This window comes from Marmota marmota, unplaced genomic scaffold (assembly GCF_001458135.2).
Source record: "Marmota marmota marmota unplaced genomic scaffold, marMar, whole genome shotgun sequence".
NCBI classification, from domain to species: domain Eukaryota; kingdom Metazoa; phylum Chordata; class Mammalia; order Rodentia; family Sciuridae; genus Marmota; species Marmota marmota.
In genome coordinates this window covers 12,226,991-12,245,510 of record NW_026000101.1, presented here as the reverse complement: position 1 = coordinate 12,245,510, position 18,520 = coordinate 12,226,991, and the positions used below count along the sequence as shown (strand labels likewise).

General features: G+C 35.0%; 1 protein-coding gene across 1 annotated transcript in view; it reads right to left on the bottom strand.

The window, feature by feature from the left end:
* The window catches only part of Erp44 (endoplasmic reticulum protein 44), a 78,179-nt gene that overhangs the window by 44,820 nt on the left and 14,839 nt on the right, over window positions 1-18,520 (bottom strand). The window contains exons 2-5 of the mRNA XM_048783111.1: window positions 5,881-5,953; window positions 4,042-4,081; window positions 1,176-1,242; window positions 803-900 (exon numbers count right to left, since the gene is read on the bottom strand). Of these exons, the coding sequence (XP_048639068.1) occupies window positions 803-900; window positions 1,176-1,242; window positions 4,042-4,081; window positions 5,881-5,953 (278 nt within the window). The remainder of the gene's footprint in view (window positions 1-802; window positions 901-1,175; window positions 1,243-4,041; window positions 4,082-5,880; window positions 5,954-18,520) is intronic.

The following is an 18,520-nucleotide window of genomic DNA, read 5'->3' as shown; positions in this document are numbered from 1 at the left end:
GGGGGGGGGGGGCAAAGCCTATAAAATTCTAAAACTTCTTACTTCTAATTCTGACTATTCCTTAATCAGGCCAACCAGTTTCACAAATACATGCTGTAGGTCATTAAAAGGACTAAGAAGAAACAGAAGAGTCAGTATACAATACATTCAATCACTGGGTTAGAATGGACATTCTCATATGGAATTGAAGCTATGTTAACAAATTACAACAGCTACTACTGCTTCCAGAGCCCTTGTACACAAAGAAATTTACTTAAGTGAAGCCTGTGAACTCTTTAATCTCTGTGTGATTATGTCATATATATTAGCTATAATCCAATAAAAATACTGTATAGAATATGAAATGATGCAAATATTATACCTCCTCCCTATTTCTTCTTGTATACATTTCTTCTAACCTACTCACCTGACTTCCTAAGGAGATGTCCTAAAATATATCAAGGATCTGTATCTTCAATCTCTTGCTTTCAAGTGGTTCTTTCCTCTTTTAGCATTCTTAAATCTCTCCCATCTGGGATGGGTGGAAAGGGTCTGTGGACATCATGGACCGGGTCTTATGGGACTACGTATTCTAATAAGCACTCAATAGATGTCTGTTAAATGAATAAGCTAATATAATGGAGGAACCAGAGAGGCTAGGACTCCAGGTTTGTGGGTTCTTACAACTGGCTGAAAATAGGATAAGTGGAGGGAAATGGGAAGAGAACACCAGGGACTGATTTAGTTTTTTAAGAAATTTGGATATGACCTAGTAAAGAAATAATGATCAGGCTTCTGGCTTAAGGGCAAAGTAAAGACTCACGTCCAGGGCTCCTTCTCTGTGGACTGTCCAGTTTCTGCCCAGCAAGTATTTAAGCACAGGTTCATGTTTAAAATTGCATCAGTTTTAATACTAAAAGTCTAAAGGGGAAGGTGAAATAAAAGTTCATTTCCAATATTATTGTACCTTCATACACATCTACCCACATGGAAATATTACATTTATGAAAGTAACATCAAAAAAGCAATCAATCTATTGAAAGAGCCATAAGATCATCTGATCCCAATCTCCTATCTAGTGCTTAAATTAATCCTTAATAAATCAACCAAACAGGAAAATGTCTGCAAAGACACTTAGGGGCCACTTACTACTGTGCTCTACTTGGGGGGAAAATAAGCTTTGGAGTTAGACATACCTGAGTTAAATCCCAGTTCCACCACTTACTAAGTCGTATGACCTTTCTGAACCTCAACTTCCTCAACCTAAAATGGAAATTATAATACCTACCTGCAGGGCAATTCTGAGCATTAAAAACAACACAGATGAGTCTGGCACATAACAGCTTTATTAAGCACCTACTATGGTTTATTACTCTCTGAGGCATAGGAGTTATTTTTTAGGTAGCTCTATGAGAGAACTACTTCCAGAGAGAATCCAGAGTCTAGTTTTGAGACCACAGAGAATATGTCCATGTCCTACAGTCAATTATCCCGCTTTTCTCAGTTGAATACAAGAATACTAATTCATTAACAGCTCAGGCATTCCTTAGGTAGAATGTTTTCCTAAGTAATTGAAATTAGTTCACATCTCCAATTCAGTTTTTGCAAAAGGTTGGTAGTATGTTCTATTTTTCTTTCTTAATGCAAACAAAATTCTTCAGCCAAGAGAATTGCGTTCTAGTTTTTCCTCTGCTGCAATCTAATCAGGTAACCCTGGGGAAATACTTTACTCCTCTGAATCTCACTTTTCTTATTTTTAAAGTAGACTTGCCTAGATAATCTTCTACCAAATTTTTTAACAAATATTATATCTGGCCTAATTTACCTTGGATTTTTTTTCTTTTTTTTTTTGTACTTGGAATTGAACCAAGGGGCATTTTACTACTAAGCTACATCTCCAGTCTTTTTTATTTTTTGTTTTCATACAGAGCCTCATTAAGTTGCTAAGGGTTTAACCAAGTTGCTGAGCCTAGCCTCAAACTTGCAAACCTCCTGCCACAGCCTCTCAAGTTGCTGGGATTAGAGGTGTACGTCACTGCACCCAGAAGAAAACGCTATCTTTGTTATACATTTTATAAAGGATATTTTTTCTGTATATTTCCAACTTTTTACTAAAGTTCTTTAAATATCTATATCAAACATACGTTCATTCAGCATATTTATATGTACTTATCCATGTATGCAAAGTGCTTAGCAATTAATGTTGAAAAAAATATAGCTGTGGTAACTATTTCCTCAAAGCAGTGAATTATCAACTGGAGCACAGCCAAAAGTGCTTCCACTGGGTAAGATTGGGGTGTTATAGGAATTACACATATTCCCAAACTTAAAATGGAGTCAAATCCCAATAAACCTATCATAAGCTAAAATTATCCTAAATTGAAAAGCACCTAATATACCTATCTACCAAACATCATAGTTCAGCAACAAAGGGAGGGAACTGTAGAATATCAGCTGTTTACCCTTATGATCACACAACTGACTGGGAGCTTCAGCTTGTCACCACTGCCCACTATGAAGATCGAGTACAGTATCATGTACCAACAGGTCAGGAAAAGATCAAAATTCAAAGTATGGTTTTACTGAAAGTGTATCACTTTTGTATCATAATAAAGTAAAAAAAAAATCATAAGTCAAGTTATTGTAAAATGGGGAAATGTGTATAAGAAAGATTCCTAATCTGACTTGAGAGTAGGAGTAGGCATACTGATATAATGGCCTGAAGAAAATGGCACTTAAATTATTAAAAGATGTTAACACTTAACTAATTTAAAAAGTGGGTGAGAACAGAGAGTAATCTATCCAGGCAGAGGAAATATCATGAGTTCAGTGATGAAAGAATATAGAATTTCACAAGAATTTAAAGTTCTGTATAACAAGCAGACTACGGGAGTGCAGAGAAGCAAGAGACACTGCTGTGGAGATAGGAAGCAGCCAAAATATGAGGGGCCTTTTAGGCCAAAGTAAGGGCTTAAACTTAACCAAAAGGTAATGGAAAACCACGTAAGAAGTTTAACATGGAGTGTAAACTAATCTAATTTGCACTGTAGAAAAGAACCCCGGCTTATATTAAAGAGAACAAAATAGAAAAAGACATAAATGAGGAATGAGTGAGGAAACTGCTGCAGAAATCTAGATAAACTGCTGGACTGTAGCTAGCCCGAAGCAGGACAGTGGTAGCCTAGGCAGTAAGCCCTTAAAGGCAAATTACGCCAGTGTTTCAAACTTCTCTCTAGCTAAATCTTCCTGCTTCCTATTTTTACAACACATTCTTTAAAGTATTATATATCATGTCTTGGTTCTAGATTCTGGGAATACCAGTAAGACATAGCCTCTGCCATCAAAATCTGTTTGCAAAGGTACAAAGAGATAAAATAAGAGTAAACCTCATGCAAGCTAAGTATCTCCAATTTGAAAATTCAAAATCAAAATCAGAGGTGATGCTCAAACAGTTTCAGATTATGGAGTATTTCACACTTTGGATTTTCAGATAAGAGACATTCAACTGGGAAAGTCTATGCTAATATCTTAAAAATTTTTTTAAAAATCTAAAATCTGCAACACTTCTGGTCACAAACATTTTGGATTACAGATATTCAATTTCTAGTAAGAAAAAGGAAGTGGTCAGTGGTCTATAGGATACCACATAAACATAGAAGGCAGGATCCAATTCATATTAAGTAAAGGCTCCCTGCAAGGGGTGGCAGGATGCATAAACTGAAAAATACCAACAATATTTTTTCTTCTAAATTTACCACACCTAAATTCTGATCTCTAGACTCTGCCCTCTTTCCACAGTCAGCACAGAACACTGCATTACTGTTTTTGTCATATGTTATCTCTTTTTAAGATTTGGCATAATGGAATCAGTTATATTTCTCTCTTAAAACAAATTCTTGCCAAATTAAGATATTTATATGTGGCTGAGCCTTAACTGATTTTGTAAATGGAATCCTATCTTGAAAAAAATAGAAGAAAGTTTTCCTATTCGTTACTCTCTATCACAGGAATAGTCACCTTCAGCAACAAAACAAAACAAAATATAAAAACAAGATTACTTACCAGTCTGCATAAAAATTTACTAAAGCAACATCAGCGTTGTCTGAAATTGAGAAACAAAACCAAAGTTATTTGTGTCTACACAATTCTGACAAAAAGATACGATTTTCATTATGGTCTTTCCCCTTTATAAAGGCCAACTAAAAATCCACACTAACAGTTAAGTTCTCTCTCACCCAGAAACTCATGCACAGTCATGGATGGCTTCGATATAATTTGCCCCTTTTCTCTATATCCTCTACCCTCCACTTTCATTGCATCTTAAATGAATATAAAACAAAAAGGAAATCAAATCTAGATCAATCAAGTTAGCTACTGATTAGCCTACTCTCCTAAAGCAGAATGATCTGGATTCTAATGATCCATTTGTTGATTATCTATATTCAAGAATTACTGAGAACTAGTTCTGTAAGTAAAATCCTATTTCACAAGAGACCTGTATAACTAAGCTATTTCTAAATTTCAGATGTCCCATCTAGTAGCAACAAGTGACCTATAATAATTAACAATGTTGCACAAGGGGTACATTTTTGTGGTTCCTATCCATTGAACAGTTACTCACTGTTGTAAAAATAACTTACTACCATTTGCATATCAGGATGTAAAGACATGAGAAAGATATAGCACTGTTTCCTTTGCCTAAACCTAATTAGAGAAATTTAAATTCCCCAAACAGTAACAAAATTAAAACACAAAGGTATTCCAGAATTTGGAAGACCAAAGGTGTGAGAATGAAACATGAGTTTCAATTTCCTTTCCCTTTTTACCACAAAGCGCGTTTTATCCACTTGTCTATTCAATCTAAAGCTGTGGTTCACAAACTGTAGTTCCTGAACCAGAAACACCATCATCACTTAGCAATTTACAGAAATGCAAATTTGGATGGGTCTAGCAGTTTCTAACAGAAATTGGGGTCATCAGAGCAGTACAGATGTTAATAAACCCTCCAGGTGATTCTGAAACCTGGTAAGTTCATAGAACTACTGCTCTTTAGATCCCAGAATATGGAAATAGACTTTTTTATCATTTAAAGTTCTAGGAACACAAAACAATGTATGATGCTCAATGAATGTTTTAATCCCTTTCACCACTAATTCATTAGATTTTGTGTGTTTTGGATGTTTAATCGCACATTTTCTTAAAGCCCCTAAATTGTGATCCTCTATTAACCATATCTTCACCTTCCCTTTATTATTCTTAAAAATCAGAAATGGTTTCTCTCAAGTTAATTTTATCCATAATCACAATGTCAAAAACCAACGCATGGGGCTGGGGATGTGGCTCAAGCGGTAGCGTGCTCGCCTGGCATGCATGCGGCCCGGGTTCGATCCTCAGCACCACATACAAACAAAGATGTTGTGTCTGCCGAAAACTAAAATAAATAAATTAAAAAAAAAAAAAAAAAAAAAAAAAAACCAACGCATTAAATAAAACCTTTATTGAACTTAACCCATGACACTGTAAGAGATCAGAATAGGTAACTTATTAAAAAAAAAAATCTATGCTGTGTCCTAAAGACATTAACATGTAGTGCTGCATGGTGAGAACTACAAGCCTCTAAACAGTTTCAGCGAAATACTTTGTTAAGAATGGCATCTACATCAAGACAAAGAAATAAAAAAGACTTCTACTTGTAACACAAGAAAGAAGACTTACACTTTTAAAGAAATTTTACTAAAACTAAAAAGCAAAAGTGCTTTATTTAAAAAAAAAAAAATTCAATAAGCCATGGAATTAGAATGCCAGAGCTTCAACTATTCTAAGTAACTGAGATTTTGTTGTTTTTTTATATAAACTCTTCACAGAGAAGAAAATATACTTTTAAAATACTGATGTACTTACTTAAAATTTCATCTATATTCTCTGTGTCAAGACTTGTTATTTCAGTTGTTACAGGAGTAAAAACCCAAGTTACCTGAAAATTTAAAAAATGTGAAATTAATGTCTCCAAAAAATAGGCAAATAAAGCAGTTTTTAGAATTAATGAATATGCCCCACATTTCCCCCTCTAAGCCTGAAGGAGTCAGAGTAGTCATCATCCATTTCCTTATACAGCAAAATAAGAATTCCCTTAATCAGAGGGGGTAATGAGACCAGGGCAAAAGACAGGTAGCTGATTATCAAAGAAAAGGAAATGGATATATAACACTCCCCATCACCCAGTTGCTAACTGCCTGGGGAGAGAGGAGAAGGATTACCCCCTGCAGCTCTCTGCCTGCCTTTTGGTCACCAGGTAGGCAAGATAAGAGGACGAAGGGGGCATGAGAAGAAAGGAAAACTAAAATCTTAAGGGGCAAGATACCCCCACTCCCTCAGACACCAGCTCTGGGCTCCCTCCTGTCTGTCTCTCTCTCTCTGTTCTGTTTCTTAAATAATATTTACTTTTTGCTCTTGCAAAATAAAAAAAGAGAGAGAGAGATTGTAAACATATGGGGAAAATGAGTGGAGTAGAAAAAGGAGATAAAAGAACAGGGAGGAGGGACAGGAAAAGGGAGGAAATGCATAGTAAACAACAAAATTACACTAAGTACATGTATAAATACACCACAATGCATTCCTCATTTGTGTATATCTATAAAGCACCAATAAAAAAATAAAAATTAATGAGTAAAATTGGATCCACGTGTTCCTTAGAAAATCATCAAATGATTTTAATCTTTATTAACTATTCTAACCCAACACTATATCAATGAAATATGAGAAATATTAATTTCTCCAGCCTAGAAACTGGTAAAATGAGAATTCCTGTACTTCTAAACACAGAAAAGAAATTGTTTCTAGACAATTGGGAAAACTGACATTTACTCACCCATTTAAATAAATACTTTCAACACCTTTATCTCTACAGCACACAAGAAAAAATTTGCCAGAGATTATCAGTTTTGAAAGTATTAATATAAAAGCAAAGCTGTTTGCTAACTCGATTCCATCATGTTTCTGAGAGCAAATTAATGAAGAACTGAGAAAAGACTTGCCATAATTATAAAGCAAAAGTTCTTCCTGCATTAGTTTCACTTAGTGATAATAAAAATGTATTAAGTAAGAGGCTATTAAATAGAGGAAAAGAATGTTTTTGCTTTTACTTTGGTATCTGAAATCCAAAGTTCAAGAAAATCTTCACCTGCCATCTGTAAAACAAAGATAAATTTTAAGCTAAACCAGCAGATTTTTGCTTTTTAAAAAGTAATATTTATTCTTTTGTTTCATCTGTAGAAAACTGTATTTGCTACCCAGAAAGTTTTTTGTTCAAAATGGAATTTGGTATGGAAATTCATTCACTGAATCATTGCTTTTTACTGAGTGACAATCAACGACAGGATCTGATCAGAGTACTGAAAAGTATGGCCACCTATTTCACGGACACTTATAGTTCTCAATAGCAATGACTCAAAATTTTATAATTCACCAACAATTTAATCTAAATGATATATAGAGACACCTTTATACTAGCATATAAATAATCCCAGCTAATTTATATTTCTATAGACTCAATTCTTTTTTTTTTTTTTTTTAGGGGAAAACCTAAGGATAAAATGAAGGCTTATATTCAAGTTACCATAATGGTGTAGCCAATAATGGATGACCATGTTTGCCAGCACCGATAAATTATACTCTTCTAAAAGCTGAAGTGAGCCAGGCATGGTGACACATGCCTATAATCCCAGCAGCTTGGGAGGCTGAGACCCTAAGCAACTTAGTGAGACCATGTCTCTAAATAAAATATAAAAAAGGTCTGGGGATGTGGCCCAGGGGTTAAGTGCCTGGGTTCAACTCCCAGTACAAAAATAAAACAAAACTAACAAAAAACACCTAAGTGACTGTAATCGCCAAATAACTTGACTTTATACATAATTTTGTTATTTTTAATGCCTGAAAAAATAACTAGAAAGATGAGAAGTCCCTTACTAGTCATTATTATTGATGTGGTTCAGGACATGTTATATCACAATATCATACATGGGCATACAACAAACAGCAGAAGTGGAAAAGATCTCTCTGACCTTCTCCCCTGAATCAGGCCATAAAACAATTCTCTGACTTTCTAAAGTAGGTTATAAGACCCTCATGGAATAAATAACCTCCATAGAAGAAAAGAATATCCCCATCTCAGAAGATGCAAAGATACCAAGGACAATCTGACATTACCCATTAGATCATACATCCTTTTGTCCACACTTCTTTCTGCATGACTTTTTTCCATACTTCTTTCTACATAAATATCCATTCTTCATCAAAGGATAAGAATACAGTTTCCCTTGTTTCTTTAGGTCATCATTTCTGAATGATCTCACATCACACAAAACTGTATTAAGCCAGGTGCAGTGGCACACACCTATAATCCCCACTACTAGGGAGGATAGGTGGGAGGATTGCAAGTTCAAGACAAGTCTGGGTAATTTAGCAAGATCCTATCTCAATTAAAAAAAAAAAATTTTAAAGGCTGAGATGTATTTCAGTGGTAGAGGGCCACTGAGTACTGAGTTCAATTCCCAGTACAGGGGAAACAAAAAAAAGAAGGGGGGCAGGGAACCTTACATCATTATTTTTTAAATAAATTTGCATACTTTTCTCTTGATAATCTGTCTTTTGATACAGGGATCTCAGGCATGAACCTAGAGATGGCTGAGCAAAGAAGTATTTTCTCCTCTATAATCACTCAACATCTTACTGATACTTCCCTTATAAATTTATGACCAACTCTCAATAACTGTGGAACCCAATTATATTGATACAGCAAGATTTTATAGTTATATGTTGGAGAAAAACTTAAGAAAACAGAAAAATATTATCACACAGCAATAAAGCTGGTCATTATCAAAGTCAAGTCATTAAATACCAGTATTTAAGAGTCTACTAGGTACTGAGGGCACTAAGACATGGTATACTGTGCCTCCAGGCGCTATCAATCTAGTAACAGTGACACAGAGAGAAGCAAATGTAATAAATGCTAGATTACAGATATGGTGATGATTTTAATTTGTATAATCCAAGCGATCCTGAATCTGAAGAGTTTGTTATCACCTATTCAAATATAGGTTTGCAGAGAATTTACATTAACATGCTAAAGTTAATTGCCTTTGACTTTGAAATATTTACATGGCAAGAATATTTTTACATGATAGGTAATGGCATAAATGAGGCAATGATCAACTTGGCTGCATTAAATAGACAACTATTACTTAATAGCACTGCACTAATAAATATGCCACTGATAAGACTGGCATTACGTTAACATCTGTGTTTGTAGAAGAGTCCAAAGCAAGGAAACTGTCTCTGACCCAAAAATCTCTCTTTCCCAAGGGAGGAAAGGAACCTTCTCTTATTATAATTAACATTTCTATTAATATGCAGTATGAAAGGAAAGACAGGTTGTTTATTTGAATTCTTAGCAAGCTCCACTAGTCTGACAAATTGTTTCTTTTCATGTCAGCCCTGGGCAGAAATAAGATTCTCCTAGGGAAACATCTTTATGTGTCAAACACTACAGGGCTTAAGTAAAATAAAGACAGTTAGCTGCAGGTCAGGAAGGGAGGATGGGAATCATTAATTTTTTTTTTTAAACTTAGATTGGAAGGAAACTTTTAATTTTTTTAAATAAACAAAAAGTTACAAGAAAATTCTTAATAATATTTCATCACTAGAGGTTATATTTTCCATGACTATTAAGATCTTCTATGAAGAATATAGGACAGACAACATATAAATATACAGATAGAAACATAGAAAGTATTTTACAACTTCGTCATTCTCTTCAGTTAATTAGCTTATTTTCTTGTTATAGAAAGCAGGGAGCAAGACAACTCCAATCATCCTCCACAATTCATTACATACTATCTCGAACATGCATTTACTGTACCAACTGTTAAACATCTCAGTCTGGGATATCTAGTGATCTTACATGTAGAAAGGCATACCAGTGAAACGGGTAATATTATACAAAAACTCATTTAAGAAACAGTGACAGACTAGCTTTAAATTGTAATTAATTTGTCAGCAAGTAAAAAATGTTTTCTTCCATTACACAGAAGGTTTTTAAAAACTGAGGTACCTATGAGAACTACAAAGCTTTCCTTAAACTTCCCGTAAAGGCCACCTAATTGGATGGTAATACCAGCCTAGTCCCATTTCCACAGTACTTTGAAGCCACCCATCAGACAGCTGCTTCTCCCAAAAAAAGCCCCACTTTTTTGCCTCCCTCTATTTGCATACATGGTCTGCTCTACCCAGAATATCTTCTTCTCCACTACTTCATGATTAGTCCTTCAAGGACTGAGTCGTTCTTCCATGAAGCTCTGGTTTTCCTGGTAGAAAATGGCTTTTCTTTCTCATTAGTCCAACCTGCTCCATGGGACGGGAAGAGAAAAGGGGAAAAAGCAAGCAAGGGAATGTGAGTTACTGATAAATTAAAATTTTCTCTAGATTAAGCTCAAATTGAAAAAAGATACCAATAATAAAGTTTATTACATGATAAAGCAAAGTATTTTAGAAATAAATTTCAGCAAGACTTTTTATTAAGCATTCTCTCAATTGCTACAATATTAACAATATACCCATGCTATAATACTATTACATATAAATATTCAGGTATTCATTGCTAAGCCCCAGTGCTGTTCCTCTATTAAAAATATCAACAATTGGGCTGGGGATGTGGCTCAAGCAGTAGCGCGCTCACCTGGCATGCGCGGTGCGCTGGGTTCGATCCTTAGCACCACATAAAAATAAAATAAAGATGTTGTATCCACCGAAAACTAAAAAATAAATATTATAAATTTCTCTCTCTCTCTCAAAAAAAAATTAACAATTAAACAAGGCAATAATCCAACAGAATTTTCTTCAGAATCATGAATTAACACCAATAATAATACACATGGAAATGAATTATTACAGTTTCTCTGTACGTAATTTAAAAAACAAATGCAACTTCCTAGCACATTAAGACCAGTGGTTGCCATCCAAAAATATACTTTTAATGGGAACGATCATGATACTCTCTAAATTGGATGTCTCACTTCAATTTACTCTGCCCAGAGGCTAATCTTTCTGAATGCTGCTTCATGTACTTCAATTCCTCTGCCAAAAACCTCCAATGGTTTTCTGTCTATAGAATAAGACAAAAAGTTTTAACTCCTTCACTTAGCAGTTAGGGCCATTCACAAACTAACTTGTACCTGCTTTCCTGAATCACATCCTGCTTTCAATTTATACGTCATATTCTAACTAAAATGAACTACTTTTAGAATAACCATACATTCTAGTTAGTCATATATATCCTAGCTTACTTGAGAGACCCCTCCCAGATCATGTCCACTGCCCTGGAATTTTATTAATAGTACCATCTATTTCAATCTTCAGGGGGTCCCAGTTCAGGCATAAATTATATGGTCACCCTGTGTTTGATAGACCCTTGGCAACTAAGAGGAATTGTACCAAGATCTTCACAAATCCTAAATCATTTAAGCTAAAATGTCTTTTCACATAACATCTGACAAAATGAAAAATGAAAATGAAAGTGAACAGAGAAGAATAAAAATGGACTAAGATATGAATGCTAAGCCAACCACTAGCCTCACTCACTGACTTGAAACACTAGGCTCTCAGCAAGGAAATAAAATCAGTAACTCATAAAAATTGCTACATGATCCTTTCAAAGGTCACACAAACAGTACAAATCCTAGAAGTTATAAATTCAGAATGCAAGGGGTCTACAGCACCTGCAATTCTTAAAAAATGTCTCATTATTCTTATGCCTCTATGTCTTACTCATGCAATTTTCTCTTTCAGAACAGCTAAGAAAGCCTATCTAATTTTTAGGACCCAATTCAAAAGCTATGTTTTCTTGAAGCCCTTCCTTGTGGTTCCAGAAAACAGCAATCCATTTCTCTCCTCTGTGAACTTGTAGAGCACTTTCTGTAGGGCATTAATTTCTTATTCTTTATTAAGGAAAGAAGCATAGTAATTTTGTCCTCAAACTGGATATTTGTATTGAGAACTTACTTCCTCCAACAGATTATTAATACTTTCAAAAGTAGAGACTGCACCTTATTCAAATTTTATCCCATAGATCACCTACTAACATACCCTACTGTACACAAAAGGATTCAAATATGTATTAAATGAATACATGGATATAGATTATGTTAATACACTAACAATTCAGATATGAGAATTCTCATCTCAATGCTGGAGATGAGAAGTGGGAGGTAAAGGTCCAGAAATCATATAGCCAAGAAATGTTTTGAAGATGTTTAAGAAAATAAGATTATCAAATTAGAATGAAGTTATACTGCAATTTGATTTTAATTAGTTGATGGTAAAAAGGAAAATACTCAGTGAGAATTCATAGACTTACAAGGAATCTCTGAAGTGATCTTACCACCTGTCACAAAAGCCCCTCCTCTATATCATTATCTAAGAGCTGTCATGAGCTCTTAGTGATACCTTCTCTGGCTCCCCACACTGTTCTTTGGCATGATTTACAGGCACTTCAGCACTTACTATCCACATATAAAAACAGCTTTAAGATCTATTATGCACAGTGTGGTGACTACAGTTGATAATAATATATCTTATTCTTGAAAGTTGCTAAGAAATTTGATCTCAAATATTCTCATCACAAAAAATGATAAGTATGTAAGGTGACAGGTATGGTAATCAGCTTGATTTAATCATCTTGCAATGTATACATATATCAAAATACCATATTGTACACTATAAATACATGTAATTTTTATTTGTCAATTATACTTTAATAAGGCTGGGAAGAAATAAAAAGAACCATCAGTAAATTCTCTCTCTCTCGCTCTCTCTCAGAGAGCGAGAGCGAGAGAGAGAGCGCACTATGTCACATTAGTGGATAAAAATCCAGCCCATTTGGAACTTTTAGGACTTGAGGCTAATAAAATCCCAAGAAGAGGTTATCAAATATTATTTGTTAGCAAGAAGTATTTGCTAGACTTTATTGGAATGTCTTAGTAAATAAGTTAGAAAATAAGAAGTATTTCTTTACAGTAAATTTGTTTAAAATTCAATATCTTAAAACCTTATTATTCCAAGTGTGGCCCCTGAACCAGCAGCACTGGCATCACCTGGAAGCTTGTAAGAAATGAAGAACATCAGGTTTCAGCTCAGATTAATAAATCAGAGCCTTCATTTTAATAAGATCCCCAGATTGATTCCTATGCACATTAAAGTCTAGGAAGCACTGCTTAAGCCTTTTATTCTAGCAGCAAGCATATAAGTTCATGCAAAACTATGCATGATGGTTGTGGTCCTCTTATATGCACACAAGAACAGGCAGGACTCAAGTGACAATTCTCCAATGACATGTACATTGCTGTGATTTTAGAAAAATGTAGCATCTGTAATCTTATTAGAAACTCACAGATGTTACTTTTTAAAAGTATACTGTTTGATGCTTAAAAAACATCTTAAGTAGATATTTTGCATATTAATTGACATTAAATAGAAGTGTCAATAAAGGATGTTTCTTCTGGGTAGCATTACTATTCTCAGTTGGCATTACTTCCACCAGGCTTTTTGCAGTAATAGCTTAGTGTACTTTTACTAAATCTTTCATTTACTTGTCTTTCTGTTCAGAGATTTTTCAAAGCTCTTTACAAACTTTCTTCCCTATAACAAAAAATAAGTGATAAACCAGACAACTGCTCTCTCACATTTTTAATCCAGACTGACAAGTAAGCCTACCACCCTAAGTCCCAATGCCATGGGACCCAGGCTGCTTCTCCTCCCTGGAGGCCACTTCTCTGAGTGCAGTGTCAGTCCACTCTTATTCTCAGTTTTGCATTAAGCTGGCAGTCAACAGAAGCATAAAGGTTTGCAGTTGGCTGCAAGGAGCTAGAGAGGTTGAAAGATCCCTGGAGAAAAGATGCTGAAGCTGACAGGGACTAAGGGCCTTGAAGCTGGGTATCAATCAAGGCACATCTCACAGTGTTAGTATTCCCAGAAGCATTATAATGAACTAGAAGTTCAAAGAGAAAGAAAAAATAGGACTAAGTGTAGAGTAACGCTAGGAAGCTACTTTAACCCTTAAATTGCTTAGTGTTACAACCATCCTATAGTATCAGTGCGACCCACTTTGGCGGAATCTGCATTTATAAAGGAACATAATATAAGAACAATAATAAGAATTCTCCACTAACTCAAAATATGTGCAGACATGTTTGAGAAAACAAATCTGTAACAAAAAATGCAAAATTAAATAATCTAATCCTAGTCAGCAAAAGCAACCACAGACAAAAAATAAGGAAACAAAAATTGTTGAAATTCATATTTTTTGAAGTCATTTGATCATGCATGGATTTCCATTAAAAAATGATGTCTGTTTTGGCATTTGCAGTAAATGGATGGAAGTGGAGACTATCGAGCTAAGTGAAATTAGATAGTCCCAAAATGTCAAAGGTCGAATGTTTTCTCTGATATACAAAATCTAATCCAAAATGGGGGCAGGGGAGGTGTGTGTGCAACAACTACAAAGAGAAAGGGAAAGGGAAAGGGAAAAAAAGGGAGAGGGAATTTCATCAAAATAGAGGAAAGATCAGTAGACTAGAAGAATGGGATGGAGGACGAGGAGGAAGGGACAGGAAAAGGGAAGAACAATAGAATGTATCTGACTGAACTTTCATGTTCATGCATGGATATGGCAAGGTGGGGCCACACATTGAGTATAATCCACAGGACATCAATTAAAAAAAAAAGGTAAACTGTAAATGGATTGAAGAGGGACTGTGGAGGGGGGAGGGGGGGGGAAAGTGCTAGGGACGAATTGGAGGAAATTGTGTTCCATACTTTTGTGAAAATGTCAGCGTGTATCCTCGTGTTGTATGTGACTAAAATGAATAAATTTTAAAAAAAGTTAAAAAATAAAACTGATGTCTGTACACAAATATGTAAGAATAAATACCACTAATTATTACATATAATGCATCAATTAAAAAAGCAAAACAAAAAAAATTGATGTTGTATGTATTTTATTCTTCGCTATAATCTAAAAATGGTACAAACTAATTTATCTGAAAGAGACAAGGTATTTGTCTAACCTTCAGAGAGGATGTTCCTGATATAAAAAGATTTTTGGAGCTGGTGTGAGTTTCTCCATGTGTGGAAAGGATTCTTTTCTTAAAATCACCATACTGTGCTCTTCTAGATCCCAAACTTCTAGCAATGGCAGCACTAATGAAGCATCAGAATGAGGAGAAAAGTCAAGATGAGAAGTGTTCTCTCCCTTTTCTGCACACACACTGGAGCCCAGGGGTGAGAAGTGGTAGTAACGAGGAGACAATGTCCTATTTATAATTATCTCCCAATATTAACCAGCAGTGGTCCTTGTACCTAACTTTCCAGAACAAATAACTGCAAATGAGAGAAAATTACAACTGCTGCACTTTGAGATGCACTGTACTTCCTGCCCAGGATGCCTGATGAAACAAAGTTGCCTTAAACAGAACTGTTATGGTTTAGATCTTAACCCATTAAATCCCAAGTTGCAATTCTGTGAATATTTCAATTTAATTGACACAGATGTATTAAAATAGGTGGGAAAGCATAATCTAGAATTGATTACATAATTTTTATCAATAATACTAATGACATGATTGATATTATTAATAATATTATCACTAATCATTCACTATTATTTTTCTCAAAAAGCAGAAACTTAAAAACATAAATATCTATTTCAAAGTTACCACAAATGGCATACTTACTGTTCAGTTTAAGTGTCTACAGGCATTCATTCCTTCAATGGGACAGAATTAGTTAAAATTCCCACAAAAGCCATGTGCTTATGCTTGGTTGCCAGCCTGTGGCATTAGGTGGTGGAACCTTTAGAAGGTAAGGCCTACTGAAAGGAATTTAGACCACTGAGGGACCCCAGCCCCTTCTTCTCTTTCATTCATGGTTAACATGAGGTGAGCAGCCTCCTCTACCACACACTCCCTGCCATGATAAAATGCCTCACCACAGGCCCAAAGGCAACAGGCCTTGTGACCATGGACTGAAACTTCTGAAATCATGAGTCAATATAAATCTTTCCCCTTTTCTCAGGTATTTTGTCACAGTAGCAGAAAGTAGACTAACACGAATAGTCTATATACACGTTGGTTCATGTATTTTTTTGTTCCATCACTCATTCTACAAATATTTCACTGAGTCTTCTATTACATGCTAGATACTGTGGGAGTAGTACAAATATATGGAGTTTACATTACTTGAGATCATCAGACTTCATTTACATATTAAAACAGATTTTCACACTTAAATATTTTAAGAGTCAAGCATACTTCCTACAAAATCATTATCTATTCTAAAAAGAAAATAACTGCTGGGCACTGGACAATGAGAATCACTTTGTATGTCAGCACTCCCTTTTTGCCAGGTATTCAATTAGGCTTGAGTTAATTTTAACATGTAGCAACTGTATGGACATTGTTACTGAACAATCTTTTATGTATATATATTTATGTTTTAGTTGTAGTTGGACACAATACCTTTATTTTATTTATTTATTTTGATGTGGTGCTGAGTATTGAACCCGGTGCCTCCCTAGGTGAGCATTCTACCACTGAGCTACAACCCCAGCCCCCTGAACAATCTTAATATCAATTAAAGTGGGAAAACCAGATATGCTTCTGGGTGGGATGCAATAAGAAATACAGTACCATTTGCTAAGTGTTATTAACAACAAGAAATTAAACTTAATATCAATCTAACCAAGCCCAACAACTGGTATAGAGGAAACACTGGATGTAGAGAAACACGTAAAATGACACTGTAAGGATCAAAGCAGGCATTCTCAGAACACAGGAAATTTTATAGGAAAAATGGCAGCCTATCTTCATGTGGGCTCCCCCCAGGGGTAGACCTTGAGACGAGGAGACAATATTTGGGAGATGAAGGAGAAATGGGAAGTATGACAGGAACACAGCCAACATACTACACTGCGTTGTTTTGATATACTAAGCGTTTTGGTATCCTAAACATTGGCCACTGTTTTCACTTCGAAATTTTTAAAAAGTTTCACAGTTTATGCTGACTACACCCTGATATCTCCTAAATTATATAACAAATTATTTAATCCTCCTATTTACCAGCTTTTGCTATTGGTATATACATTCTACACTGCAAAATGTGAAGGAAATAGCTCACATTAAAGAATGCCTTAATTTCACTACTAAACACATGGCCCTGATTATTTTTTGGTGAGTAAACAACCTTCAATGAAAACTGTTTTCCATGAAACAACAGTCTTCTTCTTTTCTGTATTCAATTAGTTCTAGAATAACTTTCTTATAAAAGAAAAATCATTACTTTAAAAGCATCTCTGGCTTTCAGAATGCAGTTGAACTTTACTTTGTGCTTCAATATGAAAAAATTTCAATAAGTCAGTTAAACTTATGGTTATTGGTATGGTAGATGTGTTTGGTCTTATTTTTGTCAAATTATTTTTTCAGTTAATATGGTTTTTAATAATTTTTTACTGGGTTGGGGTTGTGGCTCAGTGGTACAGTGCTTGCCTCTCATGTATGAGGCACTGGGTTCAATTCTCAGCACCACATATAAATAAATGAATAAAATAAAGGTCGATCAACAAGCAAAAAAATATAAAATTAAAAAAAAAATTTTACCTAGTCAAACTAGATTTTTTTTGTCTTAAAAGGTAGTTTTTTTTAATATACAGAAAGTTTTGTTCTTCTTGTAGTAGCAGTCATTATATTAAATATTTTATTCATCTGCACATGCTCTGCTATTATATTCATCTTTATTAAAATGCTGGACTATTCAGGCATGGGGATGCACATCTGTATTCCCAGAGACTCAGGAAGCTGAGGCAGGAGGATAGCAAGTTCAATACTAGTGTCAGCAACTTAGTGAAACCCTGTCTCAAAAGAGGGGTGGGGTGCTGGAGGTATGGCTCAGTGGTTAAATGGCTGTGTTAATCCCTGGTATAAAAAAATATTTAATTAAAAATTTTTAAAAAAACAACCCTGGACTATGTTAGCTCCCTATAATCAAATTTCTAAGGCAGCTCACTGGAGGACAAGTCCACAGCTCTTCACATTTTGGCCCTAACCTACCAGAACTTTATCTTCCAATGATATACAACTTGAACTTCCAGAGCCAGTCTTAATCACTTAACTTCATTCATAGAAACAACTCTATTCATCTAACCTAGTCAGTGTTCTCTGCCCTTTTTCTGCACTAATTTTTCTAGAATGCTTTCTAGAAAGAAACTTTACAGTACTTGTGGCATGTCTTTTTTTTTTTTTTTTTTTTTTTTGCTTCATCATGAAACTCTCTATAGGTAGACTATAAGCTCTTAAAGGGCAAGATGTGTCATCAATTTCCTGTAGGCCCTACTTGGCTCAGTGCTTCCATCCCCAAGGGTTCTCATCTGAGGATGCCATGAGCCTGTACAAGAATTGGTGGATAGGTTCTTGGTGAGCTCTACTGGTAGAACTGTGAT